This window comes from Ipomoea triloba, chromosome 4 (assembly GCF_003576645.1).
Source record: "Ipomoea triloba cultivar NCNSP0323 chromosome 4, ASM357664v1".
Taxonomy (NCBI): Eukaryota; Viridiplantae; Streptophyta; class Magnoliopsida; order Solanales; family Convolvulaceae; genus Ipomoea; species Ipomoea triloba.
Window position 1 is genome coordinate 27218825 of NC_044919.1, and position 18501 is coordinate 27237325.

An 18501-nucleotide genomic window follows, 5' to 3' on the forward strand; every position below is an offset into this window, starting at 1 on the left:
TTTTTTTTTTTTTTTTTTTTTTTTTTTTTTTTTGAAATAGTTGATTACAGAGAGATGGGGCAACTAACTAAATTGGTTAACCTATTGACTTGATAATCACCGAGTTACAAATTTAACCCCAATGAAAATGACTTATTAGTATTTTTGGTTTGAGTCGGTCAACTATGACAACCTAACCTGATTTACATCTTTGTACGTTGTCCTTTGATAATGAATTGTTTGTTAGGGTCACAATATGAAATCTACCCATTCCACATCATTTACCTTTTTGTACGTAGTCCTTTAATGCATTGTTGCTTAGGGTCACAAGGTAAAATTTACCAAATGCATATCATTGGATAATGACTGCAATCAAATTTCTCTTGTCACTAAAAAAAAATAAAAAATGCTTGACATTGCAGATAGAGGTGGGGGTTTGTTTTAGGTGGTCACAACCATGATACATAATTGAGTTTATTACCAAAATGGTCCCTCGACTATTGTGAAATTACCAATTTGGTCCATGACAATTTTTTGTGCCCAATTAAGTCCATCGACTTTGAAAAATTTAACCAATTTAGTCCTCTGTTTAGTTTGCCGTTAACATCCATTAAATTAGGACCAAATTGGTAATTTTGTTATAGTCAAGGGACCATTTCAATGAAAAATTAAGGGATAAACTACAAATAAGCCATTGTACTATTTGGGAACAAGCAATTAGGTCATCCAACTCAAATAACCCCAAATAGGGCATCAAACTCGGAAAAGTAAAGCAATTGAGCCACTGAAACCCAAAAAAAAAAGAGCAATTAACCCATTTTTAAAATTTTCGGTGACAAATTTCGGCATCGGCGGCGACGTCATTTTCGGCGAGGGCGACCATTTCTGGTTGCCCTCGCCTGAAATGGCGACCGGCATCACCGCCGATTGTTAGAAATGGTCGCAGGTGCCAGAATTTGTTGCCGAAAATTTTAAAAATGGGTTAATTGCTCTTTTTTTTCGGTTTTAGTGGCTCAATTGCTTTATTTTTTTGAGTTCGATGGTTTATTTGGGGGTTATTTGAGTTGGATGACCTAATTGCTTGTTGCCAAATAGTACGATGGCTTATTTGTAGTTTATCCCTTAATTTTTCACTGAAATGGTCCATTGACTATAGCAAAATTACCAATTTGGTCTTGATGTACCGGATGTTTACGGAAAAATAAACGGAGGACTAAATTGGTTAAATTTTTCAAAGTCAAGGGACTTAATTGGTCACGAAAAATTGTTGAGGACCAAATTAGTAATTTCGCAATAGTCAATGGACCATTTTGGTAATAAACTCTACATAATTTATAAGGGGTCACAAGACAAAGAATACGTGGGCATATTCTTCACCGTCAAATTAAACTTGATTTTTCACATTGACCCTACCCCTGCACCACCCCGTTCTTGCATTCGGGAAATACATTTTTCGCATCCGGACACATGAAAAATTATGCAAGGGTGATGATTCTCTGTGTTTACAAAATTTCACTAGAGATTCTTTGTGGAGGATTCTCGTTCTCAATATTAATTATATATATTACATATAATCAAAATTTAAAACATGTAATAAATTTAAATATAAGGAGAAAGAATTGGAGCCCATCACTATTCATGTGCATGTGTGTATAAGTGAATTCAAATGAGAACAACTCCTCCTGTAAAGTGTGAAGACTGATCTTAACCACTCATTAGATTCATTATATTAATGGTTGAGAGTAAAAAAATAAATAAACAAAACAGGGAGTCAATTTATATTTATTGCAAACTTTCAAGTTTGCAAGTTTGCAATAAATATAAAATTGAATCCGCTCTTTTTTCCTTATTTTTCAGAACTCTATCTATCCAAATTGATAGATCATATCAATCCCTCACTTTTTACCTAGGAACATATTTGCACCTACATCATCCTTATGTGTGTGTATTTACCATCCATGTCCATGAATCTAATAGGATTACAAAATAATCTCCATTCCATCTTGATTCCTATTCCAAACTTGTCCCTCAACCAAATGGGGATCACTAAATAATCACCATCACATCCCCATTCCCTCCTTTATATATTGAGAGTGGAGAAACGAGTTTCTCATCAACGAAGAATACTTTCTTGAGAATCGTGTTGTTCTAGTCCCAACACTGGATGTGGTTGATAGCATCAATGAGTATATGAATGATTTTTTTTTAAACAAGTATATGAATGATTTGAATGAAGCAGATGGTAGAACTTTTTTTTTTTTTTGAAGACGATGGTAGAACTTATTTGAGTTGCAATTCAGTATGCAAATCAGATGCAAATGTTGATATGCTATCCGACTTACATACACCGGAATTTTTAAATGGTATCAAATATTTTGGTGTTCAAAATCATTCGCTAACATTGAAAGTTGGATCCCTAGTGATGCTACTAAGAAACATCAACCATTCACTAGGCCTTTGCAACGACACTCAATTGATAATCACCAGATTGGTTGATAGTGTTATTGAAGCTAAAATCATGTGTGGGTTCATGTAAGACCTAAAGTGTTAGTTTCGTGTATTCTTTCCTATGCAATGACAATCAACAAAAGTCAACGACAAACATTAAAACATGTTGGATTGTTCTTGAGAAAGCTAGTTTTTAATCATGGTCAGCTATACGTTGCACTTTCAGGGGTCAATAGTCCAACAGGGTTAAAAGTGCTAATATGTAATAATATTGATGAGTATTTAAATACGATTAAGAATGTCGTATATAAAAAAGTATTCAACAATTTGTAAATCCTATTCTCATTTTTTAGTTATTAATGTTGCTACTTAATTTCACATTTTACTTTGTACTACCGAATTCTTTTTTTTATTTCCTATTATTTTATATTTCAGAAGTAACAATATGTTAATTTTAATGTCCATGCATCACACAAGTCATGGATGTCTAATAACAATATAAAAATAGATTATTACTTTTTAAAAATTTTTAAACTGGATGTTTGGGACTTTTTAATGAATTAATTGGTGCACTTAACTATCTTATCTTAAGGAATCAAGGTTATGATAATGGATTTAATATGAAAGGAAAACAACAAGGGGTTCAAAAACGATTACTAAAATTAAGATAATTTTTTTTTTAATTTTACCCCGGGCCTATAAATATTTGGGTCGGCCTTGCCAAAACTTGTATCCTTTTACACTTGTCTTGAAGCTCAAAAAGGTACACTTCTTTAATTTTGGATCTAATTTTGATCTCTCATCACCTAGAATAAGACCATATCTAGGATAACCAAAAACTCATAAATTATCAACAATCACAAGATTACTTGACCAAACCTCCTCAGGAACCTTGCCACCAAGCGATGGTCGTAGTGCTATACTGATCAAATAACATGTCATGTTCATTACTTTTGCCAAAAACACTTAGAGATCTCAAATTTCAAGCTAAGACACCTTGCTCTCTCAACAATGGTCCTATTAAGTCAATCAACAACATAATTCCGTTGTATTGTCTTACGCATTGTATAGTGCATATGAATTCCATGTTCTACACAAACTTTCTAAAATTCTTTCTTAGTATATGTTCCATTGCTAAGCCTCAACAAGTAATTGATTTTTATGGAGTAGACTTAAATCACAAATTTTGGGTTACAACAAAAATAAACCTCACATATTAAACTTAACCACATTAACCATCCTTAGATCTCAAACTCGGGGTTACAAAAAAAAAAAAAAAAACCCTCATATTAAACTTAACAACATTAACCATCCTTAGACGTGCCTATATTTACCGACTTTGGGTATGGAGCAGCCTTAAATCTCAAATCCTGAATTACACCCAAAATTCATATTAAACTTAACAACATTAACAAATATTGAAGCTCAACAATTGACTGTATATACCAAAAGAACAAAAAAACTTATTCAAAGCATTCAGCTTCCATCACAATTCACAAGAATGGAGTACCTGACAAAATAGAAAAAAATAAGGGTCCGTTTGGAAAACAATAAAATGACTTTTGGAAAATGTTTTCTGGAAAATTAGTCATTTTCCGGAAAACAGTTTCATTTCCGGTGTTTGGATGTATTATGGAAAACTATCTTTGTGTGTTTAGTCCATTTTCTGGAAAATGGGTAGAATTGTATAATTAAACATTGTAATTATTTTATTTAAGATATAAAAATTTATAATAATATTAAAATAATGTTATTTATTAAAAAAAAATAGAATTTTTTTGAATACAACTAACTCTATTACATTGTAGTATCTGCCTCCACTAGAGCTCGAACTCATGACCTCCCATATGATAGAGCCACTACTCTGCAATCTGAGCACAATGTGCTTGGCTAAAAAATAGAATTTAAAATATAAAAAAAAAAAAAAACGTAGCACAGGTTTCCGGCTGTTTTTCCACCCCTTTAGTCCACGGTCATGGGTGATATGGCTTTTTTTTTTTTTTATTTGTATAGAACATCTTTCTTTCTTGAGTTACCAAATTAATAAATATGAAGCCTGGTGCATCTCTTTTGGAAAACACCAGATCACGTTATGCAATGAGATTAAACAGATTATAAAAAATAAAGACTAATATTTATGTACCTTAGCTTGTGCAATGGAATTATGTACCTAGACAACATCAATTATATACCTTATAATTTAATTTGTATTTTTTTTGTTGAGAAGAGTTCAAAGTGTGAGCTTGTCTAGAGTAGGCCGCCACGAACATTAATTTTTCAAGTGTTCGATATTAATACGATCCCACATGAACTTTACAAGAAATGCATCCTACTATTTATTATCAGATTCCCAATTCACTTAGCACCCAACAACATATTAAAAAAAATTAGTAGAAAAGAATTATTTTAATTAAATTTTTGGTATCATTTTAATTATATAAAAAATATTACTTTTAAAATTTACTAATAAACATAAACTAGCTAGCTATAGTGTATATAGTGTTCGCACCAGTGCGGTGCACAGAATGAATTTGCTATACTATTTTAAGAATATTTGGATCGGTATATATAATTATATAAATGATAATACTACATATCAAATATTATATAGTCCACTTGAAAAGATGATTTGGATCTATTATGTTTTGTGATGTTATCCTTGCATGAATTTGACCAAATAATTGTTGAATTAATAGCTAATGTGTAGATGTAAGCATTCGGCGCTGAAACTTTGAGAATTTTTTATATCAGTGTTTAGGTTTTGTATAACTTGGGCAAATTTGCTCTTTGAAAAAAAAAACATAATATCATCAGTTCGAATTACACATTATCGAAAATCTCTTTGTAAACGACATTGGTAGTATTAACAGAATATTGTCCACCATCGTCTAGCGCGAACACCTTAGCTTTAGGCCATTAGGATGGGTGACTCGGAAAAAAGTCACGTAGAATTGATCGTGGTTAAACACTGATTTGTCCAACATGAGTTAGTGTTTGGCCTTGACTTTTGTTGATAGTCATGGCATATGCAAGCATGTCCAACTTGAAGGGCAATAATCTCAAATAAGAAGGAGTGAAAGACATTCAATGGATAAGAACTTTGATTTATTTATGTGTCCCATTAACTATTCTTGTTTCGACATTGTGATCTGCCAATCTTGTGACAATGATACACGTACCCTTGCAAAGACTAATAGAGTGGTCTATGTTCCACAATAACATAACAGATGCATCAACCTTTAATGTCAATAATTTAGAAATTGACTATTTAGAAATTTGGAAGTGTGTACTTTTGATAGATTTTCACCGTTTGATTCTGCATTACACAAACAGTTACAACTTAAATATATTTGTCATTCTGTAATGTTCATGTCGCACATGTGTTGATTAATTTGATAATAAAATCAAATAAGTACATTATAATTAAAAAAAAATTAATTATAGTAAATCAATAATTTAAAACAACAAAAAAAAAACACAAGATTTATATACTAAATAATAAAATGTAAAGATTATTACGGAGTACAAATAATTTGAATTTGAGTTATATTATCTTTCCTAGGTATATTAATAGATGTTCTTGAAAAAAAAATATTTTATTAGAAATTGTATTAACATATTAATGTACAATTGTAGTAGAATATGAATTGTATTATCATATTTTTATAATATTACGCAAACATTAATAGTATATGACTGTTTTGGGCGAAAAGTTAAAATGAAGAATTTTATTTTTATTATTAATAGTATAGATTACGTTGCAGAAAAGTATATGAACTGTAATATTACGATCAGTAATTATTCTAGAATTTATTATGAATAGGAAACTAAGAAATAATATATATTGTATTAGAAATTGTATTGTCATATTTTAATGTACAATTGCCATACGAATAGAAATTGTATTACTGTATTTTACATTATTACGCGAACTTTAATAGTATGAGACTGTTTTTGGCGGGAAGTTAAAATGGAAGATTTTGTTTTTATTAATAGTATAGAAGTATAGAAGTATAGATTCAAGATTTGACCCTTAGTGGATGCAGTCAAAGATTGTCTGTAGTGAAGTTTGACGATCATATATAATTTTGTATACGCAATTTCATTTTCTTGTTTATTTATTTATTAAAATAAGAGTTAATTCTATTTTTGGTCCTAGACTTATAGGTGATAGCCCATTTTTAGTCCTTTTTTATTAAACTGTTTTGGGTGGAAAGTTAAAATGGAGGATTTTGTTTTTTATTAATAGTATAGAAGTATAGAAGTATAATTCAAGATTTAACACTTAGTGGATGCAGTCAAAGATTGTCTGGAGTAAAGTTTGACGATCATATATAATTATGTATAAGCAATTTCATTTTCTTGTTTAATTATTTATATAAATAAGAGTTAATTCTATTTTTGTCCTAAATTTATAGGTGACAGTCCATTTTTAGTTCTTTTTTATTAAAATATTCACATTTGGTCCTAATATTATTGTGGCATGACCATTATTGATCCTTTATTACCAAAATAGTTCTAATGTCGTTTTTTTTTGAAAGAGTTCTAGTGTCGTTAAATACGAAGACATTTCGGTCTTCAATTATGAATTTTTTCAAAAAAAAATAAACATACAAATATAGTAGGGTCAATTCACTTTGTATAAAAATGACCAAAATACATTTGTATTTACCGATATTTCAACGATTTTGTTGATGGAGGACCAAAAATGGTCATGCCACAATAATACTATGACCAAATGTGGATGTTTTAATAAAAAAAAAGGACTAAAAGTGGATTGTCACTTATAAATCTAGGGTCAAAAATGGAATTTACTCTTCAAATAAATTAAAGATGACAATTAAGAGACCAATCATTGGTTCATAATAAGCAAATTTACCAAGTACGTTTCATTGATTTCATTCCTAGTACACTGTAAAAAAAGAACTGTGTTCAGTTAAGTAACAGATAACAGAACTGAAAAAGGTGGCATAGCCAAGAAAATCCCAACGCTCAAGCGGCTTTGCATGGCGGCAACGGAGCACCACAGAGGCATGCATTTCCGGCGAACGCACTGGCCGAGAAATTCGTCGGCGGGAGCTGACCACACAGCCGATTATGGCTGAGATTCACCTTCTGAAGCTGGGCAATGTCCTCAGGAACTTTCCCAAACACCATATTCCTAGAAAGGTCCAACTCCTTCAGTTCCGCCACATTAATCCTCAGTTTCTCTAAATCGAACTTCAACTTATTCCCTGATGCATAAAACCCCCGCATATAATCCGTCCTGTTCAGCAACCCCACGGGACTCCCTGTTATATCATTCTCCGACAGATCGATATAATTGTAGAACAAATACTCCTGCGGCTTCCAATCATCAAGGTTAATCTTGAGCCCGCATTTTACAAGCCTTAAGGTGAACATATTCGGAGACGAGGTAACGAAGCTGGGAATATCCTTTAGGTGGAAGTTGTTGTAAGACAAGTCCAGTGTCTGGGCGCGTGCCACTTTCATTTCTGGGAATGGGTCCTCCAGGGAGTTGTGAGAAAGGTCGAGGTCAAACAGGGTTGTCAAGTTCAAGAAAGATTGCGGCACAACGCCGGAGAAATGATTCCCGGAAAGATCTATGGTTAATATTGCCTGGAATGTTCCAAGAAAATCTGGGATTTTCCCTCTTAAATTGTTGTGCCCGAGCTCCAGAAACTGTAACTGGGGTGACAGGCTCGAAATGCTGCTTGGGATTTTGCCGGAGAATCTGTTGTACGAAAGTTTGAGCCTTATGAGCTCCCGGAAAGAGTCGAAGAAGTCCGGCAAGTTGCCGGAGAGTCTGTTCTTTTCCAGGCTCAAATATGTGAGTTTCTTGAGTTGCCGGATACTGTCCGGAATGGTGCCAGTGAGGAGGTTGCCACCAAAGTTAAGCTCAGTCAACTGAGTCAACTCGCCCACTGAACTCGGTATTGGACCGGTGAACCGGTTCCCCTCAAAACTTAATAAAAGTACTTGGGTTAGTTTTCCAATGGTATTGGGTATTCTACCGGATAACTTGTTGTCTACAATGAAAACAGTTTGGATTCTTGGGAGGTTGAAAAGGAAATTTGGAAAAGGACCGGTTAAGCCTTTTAAATATTGGAGTAAAATGGTATCTAAGTACTTGAGTTTGGCAAGTGCTGGGGAGATGGTACCTTTAAGGGTTTGATTAAACTCTTCCTGCCCGTATAAGGCCAGAGTCGTGACCCTATTTTTCGTCTCACATCGTACACCTGACCATTGACAACAATTGGATCCGGGTACCCAAGAAGAAAGGAGCCCGGACGGGTCACTAGTTATACCCGACTTGAACCCGAGCAAGCCGGCTTCATCGTCCGGGTGGCACGATGCTGCCGTTACTGCATGGCAGAGAGAGAAGAGGACAGTAAGAGAGAGCAAAAGAGCAGTGGGAGGATGCATTATTGTTAAGGTATTATGGGATGTGATTTGTGGAAGTTTTGGTTATTTATGGACAAAATTTGGGCAAATTGGGCGGCTGGAGTGAGCTGTTTTTTGGTGGTAGACAGCAAGATGGGATTATGGATGAAGTGGGAATGAACTGCAGAAGAGGAGACGTTTTGCGGCCATTGCTAAAATTGTTATTTATTATTATTATTATTTGGATATGGATACAAATTTAGAAGATCAGAGTTCAGAGGAATAGAAAGTTGACTACAATTCCTCTGACTAGAACTAGAAGGCGTGCACAATTGACTGCTAGCCTACACGTCTGATTTTGACTTTTGTTGAGCCCGTGGATTTGAATCCATCATCTCATAGTGTACTTCAATTATTAGATTTAAAAGTGTATAATATTGTATGAAATGACTTTGATCAATTTAAAAAAATAAATGTGATTAATCAATATTTTGTTAAAATTAAAGAAAGTATAGTCAACAAGAATCGAATCCACAACCTCAAACATAATATCACAAGTCTAAACCACCAAGCAACTCAAGATCATGTGTATTAAAGGCTAGGAAGCTCCACTTATGCATGGGAGTGCACTAGAAACAAAGTAGTGGGGACACTTGTGTGGCCAAGAATGAATGCTAACAGATGCTGTCTATTTGTCAAAGATCCGTGAGTCCTACAATAATATAAATAAGCACAATTCCTCCCTTTAAAAGACATATTTAACTCACCAAGTGTCTTCTGGTCCACTGGTCTGAGTCTTCTCTGTCCTGCCGGCTAACATATTTAGTTCTAATTTATTTATTAGTTTCCTAGCCTCTTTATTTATTTATTATTCGGGCCACCATTTTGGGCCATATTCAATTCCTTAAGGCTATAGTATTTATTATTTGTATTCTTTGGGCTGTCGTTTTGAACCAATATTCCGGGCTTTGTACGTACTATTTTGGGTATTGCGCCTCGGGTAATAAAGTTGCTTTCTTCTTACTCCATTCTATACCCCTATACGCGGTCCGCACTAGGTAATAAATGTGCTTTCTTCTTACCTCCCATTTTGTACCCTTATACCCGGTTTATGATGGACTCGGTCCCAATAAAACTATCAATAGTATATTCCTAACTAATTTTAAGAATTAAAAAATGGTTAATTAGTAGCTCCATTGAACAAAATAACAGGAAAAAGAATGATCAAGTGTGGTAGAAAAGATGGGATTTAATTTTGATAACTTTAATGACATGTGAGATTTAATTTTAATAACTCCAATGACATGTGACTCTGTGATGTGGAATAGTTGATTATAAAGAGATGAGGCAACCCCAACCAAATTGGTTAACCTATTAACTTGATAACCATAGAGTTACAAATTTGACCCCAACAGGAATGACTTATTAGCCTTCTTGATTTGAGTCGGTTAACTATGGCAATCTAATTTGATTTACCTCTTTGTACGCTGTCCTTTGATAATGAATTGTTGGTTAGGGTTACAAGGTGAAATCTACCCATTTCATATTATTTACCTCTTTGTACGTGGTCCTTTAATGCATTGTTGGTTAGGGTCAGAAGGTAAACTTTACCCAATACATATCATTGGATAATGACTGCAATCAAATTTCTCTTGTCACTAAAAAAAATGCTCGCATTGCAACTAGAAGTGGGGGATTGTTTTAGGTGGTCACAAGACAGAGGTAGGCATATTCTTCACCGTCAAACTTGATTTTTTACATTGATCCTACCCAAGGTTGAAAAAATCGCTAGGCGCCCCCCAGGCAGAGGTAGGATTCCTACCTCTGTCTTCACAAAATTTGACTAGTGATTCTTTGCGGAGGATAAAAAACGATTACTTGAAATAAGGTCATTTTTTCTGCTAAAACTTGTATCCTTTTACACTTGTCTTGAAGCTCAAAAAGGTGCACTTCTTTAATTTTGGATCTAATTTTGATCTCTCATCACCTAGAATAAGAACATAGCTAGGATAATCAAAAACTCATAAATTATCAAAACTCACAAGATTACCTGACCAAACACATCAGGAACCTTACCACCAAGCGATGGTCGTAGTGATATAAAATTTAAAGCTAAGACACCTTGCTCTCTCAACAATGATCCTATTAAGTCACCACGTTCTTGCATACGAAAAATTATGCAACGATGAGGATTCTCTGTCTTCACAAAATTTCACTAGTGATTCTTTGCGGAGGATTCAAAAACAACAAGGGGTTCAAAAACGATTACTTGAAATAAGGTCATTTTTTCTGCCAAAACTTGTATCCTTTTACACTTGTCTTGAAGCTCAAAAAGATGCACTACTTTAATTTTGGATCTAATTTTGATCTCTCATCACCTAGAATAAGAACATAGCTAGGATAATAAAAAACTCATAAATTATCAAAACTCACAAGATTACCTGACCAAACACATTAGGAACCTTGCCACCAAGCGATGGTCGTAGTGATATATAAAATTTAAAGCTAAGACACCTTGCTCTCTCAATAATGGTCCTGTTAAGTCACCCCGTTCTTGCATACAAAAAATTATGCAACGATGAGGATTCTCTGTCTTCACAAAATTTCACTAGTGATTATTTGCAGAGGATTCAAAAACAACAAGGGGTTCAAAAACAATTACTTGAAATAAGGTCTTTTTTTCTGCCAAAACTTGTATCCTTTTACACTTGTCTTGAAGCTCAAAAAGGTGCACTTCTTTAATTTTGGATCTAATTTTGATCTCTCATCACCTAGAATAAGAACATAGCTAGGATAATCAAAAACTCATAAATTATCAAAACTCACAAGATTACTTGACCAAACCCATCAGGAACCTTGCCACCAAGCGATGGTCGTAGTGATATAAAATTTAAAGCTAAGACACCTTGCTCTCTCAACAATGGTCCTATTAAGTCACCCCCTTCTTGCATACGAAAAATTATGCAACGATGAGGATTCTCTGTCTTCACAAAATTCACTAGTGATTCTTTGCGGAGGATTCAAAAAACAACAAGGGGTTCAAAAACGATTACTTGAAATAAGGTCATTTTTTCTGCCAAAACTTGTATCCTTTTACACTTGTCTTGAAGCTCAAAAAGGTGCACTTCTTTAATTTTGGATCTAATTTTGATCTCTCATCACCTAGAATAAGAACATAACTAGGATAATAAAAAACTCATAAATTATCAAAACTCACAAGATTACCTGACCAAACCCATCAGGAACCTTGCCACCAAGCGATGGTCGTAGTGATATACTAATTAAATAACATGACATGTTCATTACTTCTGCCCAAAAACACTTAGAGAGCTCAAATTTAAAGCTAAGACATCTTGCTCTCTCAACAATGGTCCTATTAAGTCACTCGGCAACATAATTATGTTGTGTTGTCTTACGCATTGTATAGTGCATCTGAATTCAATGTTTTGCGCAAACTTTTTAAAATTCTTAGTATATGTTTCATTGCTAAGCCTCAACAAGTAATTGATTTTTATGCTAATTTAGTTATTAACCTCAACCTTCCACAGATGATGATCATAATAATAATAATAATAATAATAATAACATATTTTTGTTTCATCAAGAAATACACCCAAACTTTCTTAGAAAAATCACCAATAAGCATAACATAATACCGAGAGTCACCCATCGAAGATTCCTTGGTAGGTTTCTATATATATGTTTCATCGAACATTTAACTATGAAAGTGATAAACACACTTAAATATAGGCCATTTCTATATATAGGTGACATAAATGCTGATGGAGCACAAGATGAGAAAATCTAATCATATTCAAGATAATGAAGAGTTTTGCAGCTTGGCAACAGACCAAATTTTAATATTTCTCAGTATCTAGATTTCCTTTTAACTTCATGCTGAAATGCATTAAATATTTTTATTTTCCAAATCCTCTCAAACTCCAATTTAAATTAGATCATTGTCCTTAGGAACATTAAAAGGTTACCTTTGAAAATTATCACCGTAAGAAGCCTGAGGTGATATAATACTCATGATTTCACATATACATGTCAGGCCATCTTGCTTTCCTATAGTCGAGGGAGAACAAAATTTAATTAAAAGCAAGAGAGCATTAAGAATTATCTAAAATCATCAATATTTAGAATGACAGGAAGCTAAGAATCTCATACACTATGAAACCTTAGACTATAGTAGTAAAGAGCAGTAAACTTTTTATAGTATTTCCATTAGTTCAACAACTTTTTATTGCTCAAAAGATATATTTTTACTTTCTTGATAAAATTTCAATAAGCCACAAAATTGTCTCCCTAATTTGAACTTTAAGCTACTGAATTTCTATTATAAACCTCATATTAAACTTAATCTAGAGGGTGTGGTTGAGTCGAAGGGACTCATCCATCCTTAACCAAACATCAATAGATCGATCTTTGGCTTTGGGTATGAAGCAACCTTAAATCTCTAGGCCAGTAGTCACATCCTTAGAGGTGCCTACATTCAGTGGTTTTGGGGTATCGAGTGCCTTAAATCTCAAATCTTGAGTTACACCCAAAAATCATATTAACGTAACAACATTAACAAGTATTGAAGCTCAATTGTTGACAACAAAAAAAACTTGTTCAGAGCATTCAACTTCCATCACAAGAATGGAGAGTACTTGACGAAATAGAAAAGAATAAAACTCTAAGGGTGTGTTTGGTTCGTACATGGGAATCAAAATCGGTATGAGTATCAAATACTTGGTAAAGGTAATGGGTTTCGGTGAAAGGATTTTGCATGTTTGGTAGTAGGGTGAAATATGAATGATTATTAATAGTTGGGGAAAAAATGAGGAAGGGAAATGAAACCCTTATTTAATAAGGGTATGGGTTTTTTCAATTAATGAGGTATTCTAAACCCATAGTAGTATTCTAAAAACCTATCAACCAAACAATAACAATCACTTTGATACTCATACCTTATACCAAAACCTGTCAACCAAACACACCCTAAAATTCTTCAATTTTATTTACTGGCATATGCATCACAACTGGCTGAAGGGATTGGCATTAAAGCATGCATGGAGAGTAGATCTATGCATCATAGCTAAGGTGCAGTCACTCCCATCAGTAAAGGGATTGGTAGTATTTTCTCTAAATCCAATTTGGGAAGACAATTAATTGGCAGGTAAGTGAAAATAATTCAATCAATTTCTCAACTAATCCATATGTATGCACACACTTATGTCACATATAAACATTTAACTATGAAAGTGATAAACAGACAAATATAGGTATGCTTACCCTATGACAATTGATGTGTGAATGCAGGCACAGATCATCCAACATTCAAACTGCAATTAAGAACAGTAATTCAAGATAACAAACACTTAGCAAGTGGAATTTGTAGAGAGGGAATCCCAATGCAAAGAGCTCAAACAATTTATCAGTTCCTCAAGAAGCAAGGATCAAAAGAAAAATACCTTTTTATTCCCAAAGCTGTATTTTGTAGCAGAACCTCTAATTTGTATTCTGATAAGGCCAAATATAACTCTTCAGTTTCAAAAATCATCATAGCTTGGCATAGAGTAATTTGAAAATGCAACATAGAGACCAAATATCTGATTTGAAACCATAAGGAGTTGTGAAGTTCAGGGCACATATGTAATTGGGGGTTTCAATAACATGGGGATGTAAACAACAAACATGTTGGTTCCTACAGAAGACTTTACTGTGCTAAGTATTTGAAAGTTTCCTACATTTCATTTCTATTTCCTACGTTTCCTCAAGTATGGTATATGACCTAGTTTCATATTTTAGGTTTTAGTTGTAGGTCTGAACTACAACTTTTGAGTATTTCTAAACTCAAAAAGAATGAAGCACACGGAGTCTATAGGTCCAAACAAAAATTATTTAAACCTCTCCGCTAATACATACTGCAAGTGATTGAAACACAAGCAATCCAACATGGAAAGAGTTATACAACTTTTAATTTTCTGCATGTGATCCATTTTTCTTTTGAAATTATTCCCATGTTGTATATGGATGGTCACGGGTTAGAGAATATGCGGAGGGCATAATCTTTGTCCCCGTCTCTGTTCCTCGTTCCCCTTCACCATTCTCTTCCCCGTGGGGATGGGGAATCAGGTTCCTCATTGGGATGGATAGCGGCCATTCCTATGCCACTGTACCAAAATGGTTGGAACTACATGTTCAACATATCAGTCTAAGAATCCATATAAACCAACTAATAATAAATAACAGCATAACAAAACTGCCCAATATCATATTAGACCTAAAAAAAGGAAGTTCTAATTTTAATCATTGACTATTGTGGCATTATCAAATTTAGTTCTACTCTTTTAATTTTGCATAATTACATTCTTGACTTTTATTTGCAAGCCACAATTAGTTCTCCATTTAATTTTTTTTTCACTCAATCGTTTAATAAAAAGGGCTAATATGTAATTTCATCATTCAAGTATTTTGCTCAAAATGTAATTTTTCTCCCTCCCTTGTAAACTCTTATAATTGAATGATGAAGTTATATATTACTCCACTTTATTAATGGTTGAATTTAAATAGAGGATTAATCGTGACAAGCAAATGAAAGTTATTGATGTAATAAGACAAAATTAAAAGAGTATGACTACATATGACAATGCGGAGACTAAAAAAAAAAATTTCTTACCCAAAAACATATAAGCTAATAACATTAGTAGTACTTTCTGTCTTCCCAATAGCAGAAGACTTACCAAATTACAGCATTTCTGGTTCTGCTAAGCATATTGATTTCTATATATAGGTGACATAAATGCTAATGGAGCACAAGATGAGAAACTCTTTTTTTTTTTTTTGAAAACAGATGAGAAACTCTAATCATATTCAACATAACAAAGAGTTTTGCGGCTTGGCGACTCATGAAGACCAAATTTTAATATTTCTCAATATCTAGAATTCCTTTTAACTTCCCGTTGTAATGCATTAAATATTTTCATTTTTCAAATCCTTTCAAACTCCTTGTTAAGTTAGATCATTGTCCGTAGGTGGGTAAACAATCTTTCAAGATGAAAGTTGAAATAATCATAACAAATCTTCCAATATAAATTATTCTCAATTAAAATTCCAGTTGAAGAATAAACTAGAATAAATTAAACTTTCTCATATGGTGGGAAGAGTATTGTGCTATCTCACTGTTAGTTGCATTGATGATTTTATTTCCATTAATTGTTTCTTGCGAAAATTAAAAGATTACCTTTGAAAATTATCACCGTAAGGAGCCTGAGGTGATATAATACTCATGATTTCACATATACATGTCAGACCATCTTGTTTTCCTGCAGTTGAGGGAGAAAAAAACTTAAACAAAACCAAGAGAGCACTAAGAATTATCTAAAATCATCAATATTTAGAATGAAAGGAAGCTAAGAATCTCATACACTATGAAACCTTAAACTATAATAGTAAAGAGCAGTGAGCTTTTTATAGTATTTCCATTAGTTCAACAACTTTTTATTGCTCAAAAGGTATATTTTTACTTAATAAAATTTGAATAAGCCTCCAAATTGTCTCCCTAATTTGAACTTTAAGCTAACGAATTTCTATTATAAACGTCATATTAAACTTAACCTAAAGGGTGTGGTTGCGTGGAAGGGACTCATCCATCCTTAAACCAAACGTCAAGAGATCGATCATTGGTTTTGAGTATACTGTATAGAGTAGCCTTAAATCTCTAGGCCAATTGTCCCATCCTTAGACGTGCCTACAATTCAGTGGCTTTGGGTATGAAGCAGCCTTAAATCTCAAATCTTGGGTTACACAAAAAAAAAAAAAACCTCCCATATTAAACTTAACAACATTAACCATCCTTAGATCTCAAATCCTGGGTTACACCAAAAAAAAAACCTCATATTAAACTTAACAACATTAACCATCCTTAGAGATGCCTATATTTAGCGGCTTTGGGTATGGGGCAGCCTTAAATCTCAAATCTTGAGTTACACCCGAAAATCATATTACACTTCAACAACATTAACAAATATTGAAGCTCAACTATTGACAGTATATACCAGAAGAACAAAAAAACTTATTCAAAGCATTCAGCTTCCATCACAAGAATGGAGTAGCTGACAAAATAGAAAAGAATAAAACTCTAAAATTCTTCAATTTTATTTACTGGCATATGCATCACAACTGGCTGAAGGGATTGGCATTAAAGCATGCATGGAGAGTAGATCTATGCATCATAGCTAAGGTGCAGTCACTCCCATCAGTAAAGGGATTGGCAGTATTTTCTCTCAATCCAATTTGGGAAGACAATTATTGGCAGGTAAGTGAAAAGAATTCAATCAATTTCTCAACTAATCCATATGTATGCACACACTTATGTCACATATAAATATTTAACTATGAAAGTTATAAACACACAAATATAGGTATGCTTACCCTATGACAATTGATTTGCAAATGCAGGCACAGAGCATCTAATATTCAAACTGCAATTAAGAACAGTAATTTAAGATAACACTTAGCAAGTGGAATTTGTAGAGAGGGAATTCCAATGCAAAGAGCTCAAACAATTTATCAGTTCCTCAAGATGCAAGGATTAAAAGAAAAATACATTTTTATTCCCAAAGTTGTATCTGTAGCAGAACCTCAAACATTTGTCCATAGACATTTCATAAACTCCGCAAAATTCTCTAATTTGTATTCTGAAAAGGCCAAACATAACTATTCAGTTTCAAAAATCATCATAGCTTGGCATACATTAATTTGAAAATGCTACATAGAGACCAAATATCTGATTTGAAACCATAAGGAGTTCTGAAGTTCAGGGCACATATGTAATTGGGGGTTTCAATAACATGGGGTGTAAACAACAAACATGTTGGTTCCTAAATAAGACTTTACTGTGCAAGTATTTGAAAGTTTCCGACATTTCATTTCTATTTCCTACGTTTCCTCAAGTATGGTATATGACCTAGTTTCATATTTTATGTTTTAGTTGCAGATGTGAACTCAAAAAGAATGAAGCACACAGAGCCTATAAATCCAAGCGAAACTGAGTTAAACCTCTCCGTTAATACAAACTGCAAGTGATTGAAACACAAGCAATCCAACATAGAAAGAGTTATACAGCTTTTAATTTTCTGCATGTGATCCATTTTTCTTTTTGAAATCATTCCCCTGTTGTATATGGATGGTCTCTGTTCCCCATTCTCTTTCCCATGGGGATGGGGAATGAGGTTCCTCATTGGGATGGATAATGGCCATCCCTACACCACTGTACCAAAATAGCTGGAACTACATGTTCAACATATCAGACTAAGAATTCATATAAACCAACTAATAATAAATAACAGCATAACAAAACTGTCCAATATTATATTAGACCTAAAAAAAGAAAGTTATAATTTTAATCATTGACTATTGTGGCATTGCCACATTTAGTCCTACTCTTTAAATTTTGCAAAATTACATTCTTAACTTTTATTTGCTTACCACAATTAGTTCTCCATTTTTTTTTCACTCTATCGTTTAATAAAAAGGGCTAATATGTAATTTCATCATTCAAGCATTTTGCTCAACATTTGATTTTTCTCCATTTCTTGTAAACTCTTGTAATTGAATGATGAAATTACATATTAGTCCACTTTATTAATGGTGGAATTTAAATAGAGGATTAATCGTGCCAAGCAAATGGAAGTTATTGAT

At 33.4% G+C, this 18501-nt stretch overlaps 1 protein-coding gene across 1 annotated transcript in view; it reads right to left on the bottom strand.

Moving 5' to 3' along the window:
• The window catches only part of LOC116017075 (MDIS1-interacting receptor like kinase 2-like), a 13742-nt gene extending 4766 nt beyond the window's left edge, over nt 1-8976 (bottom strand). Inside the window, exon 1 of the mRNA XM_031257597.1 lies at nt 7412-8976. Within this exon, the coding sequence (XP_031113457.1) occupies nt 7420-8853 (1434 nt within the window). The 5' untranslated portion in view covers nt 8854-8976 and the 3' untranslated portion in view covers nt 7412-7419. The remainder of the gene's footprint in view (nt 1-7411) is intronic.
• Nucleotides 8977-18501: the final 9525 nt, after the last annotated feature.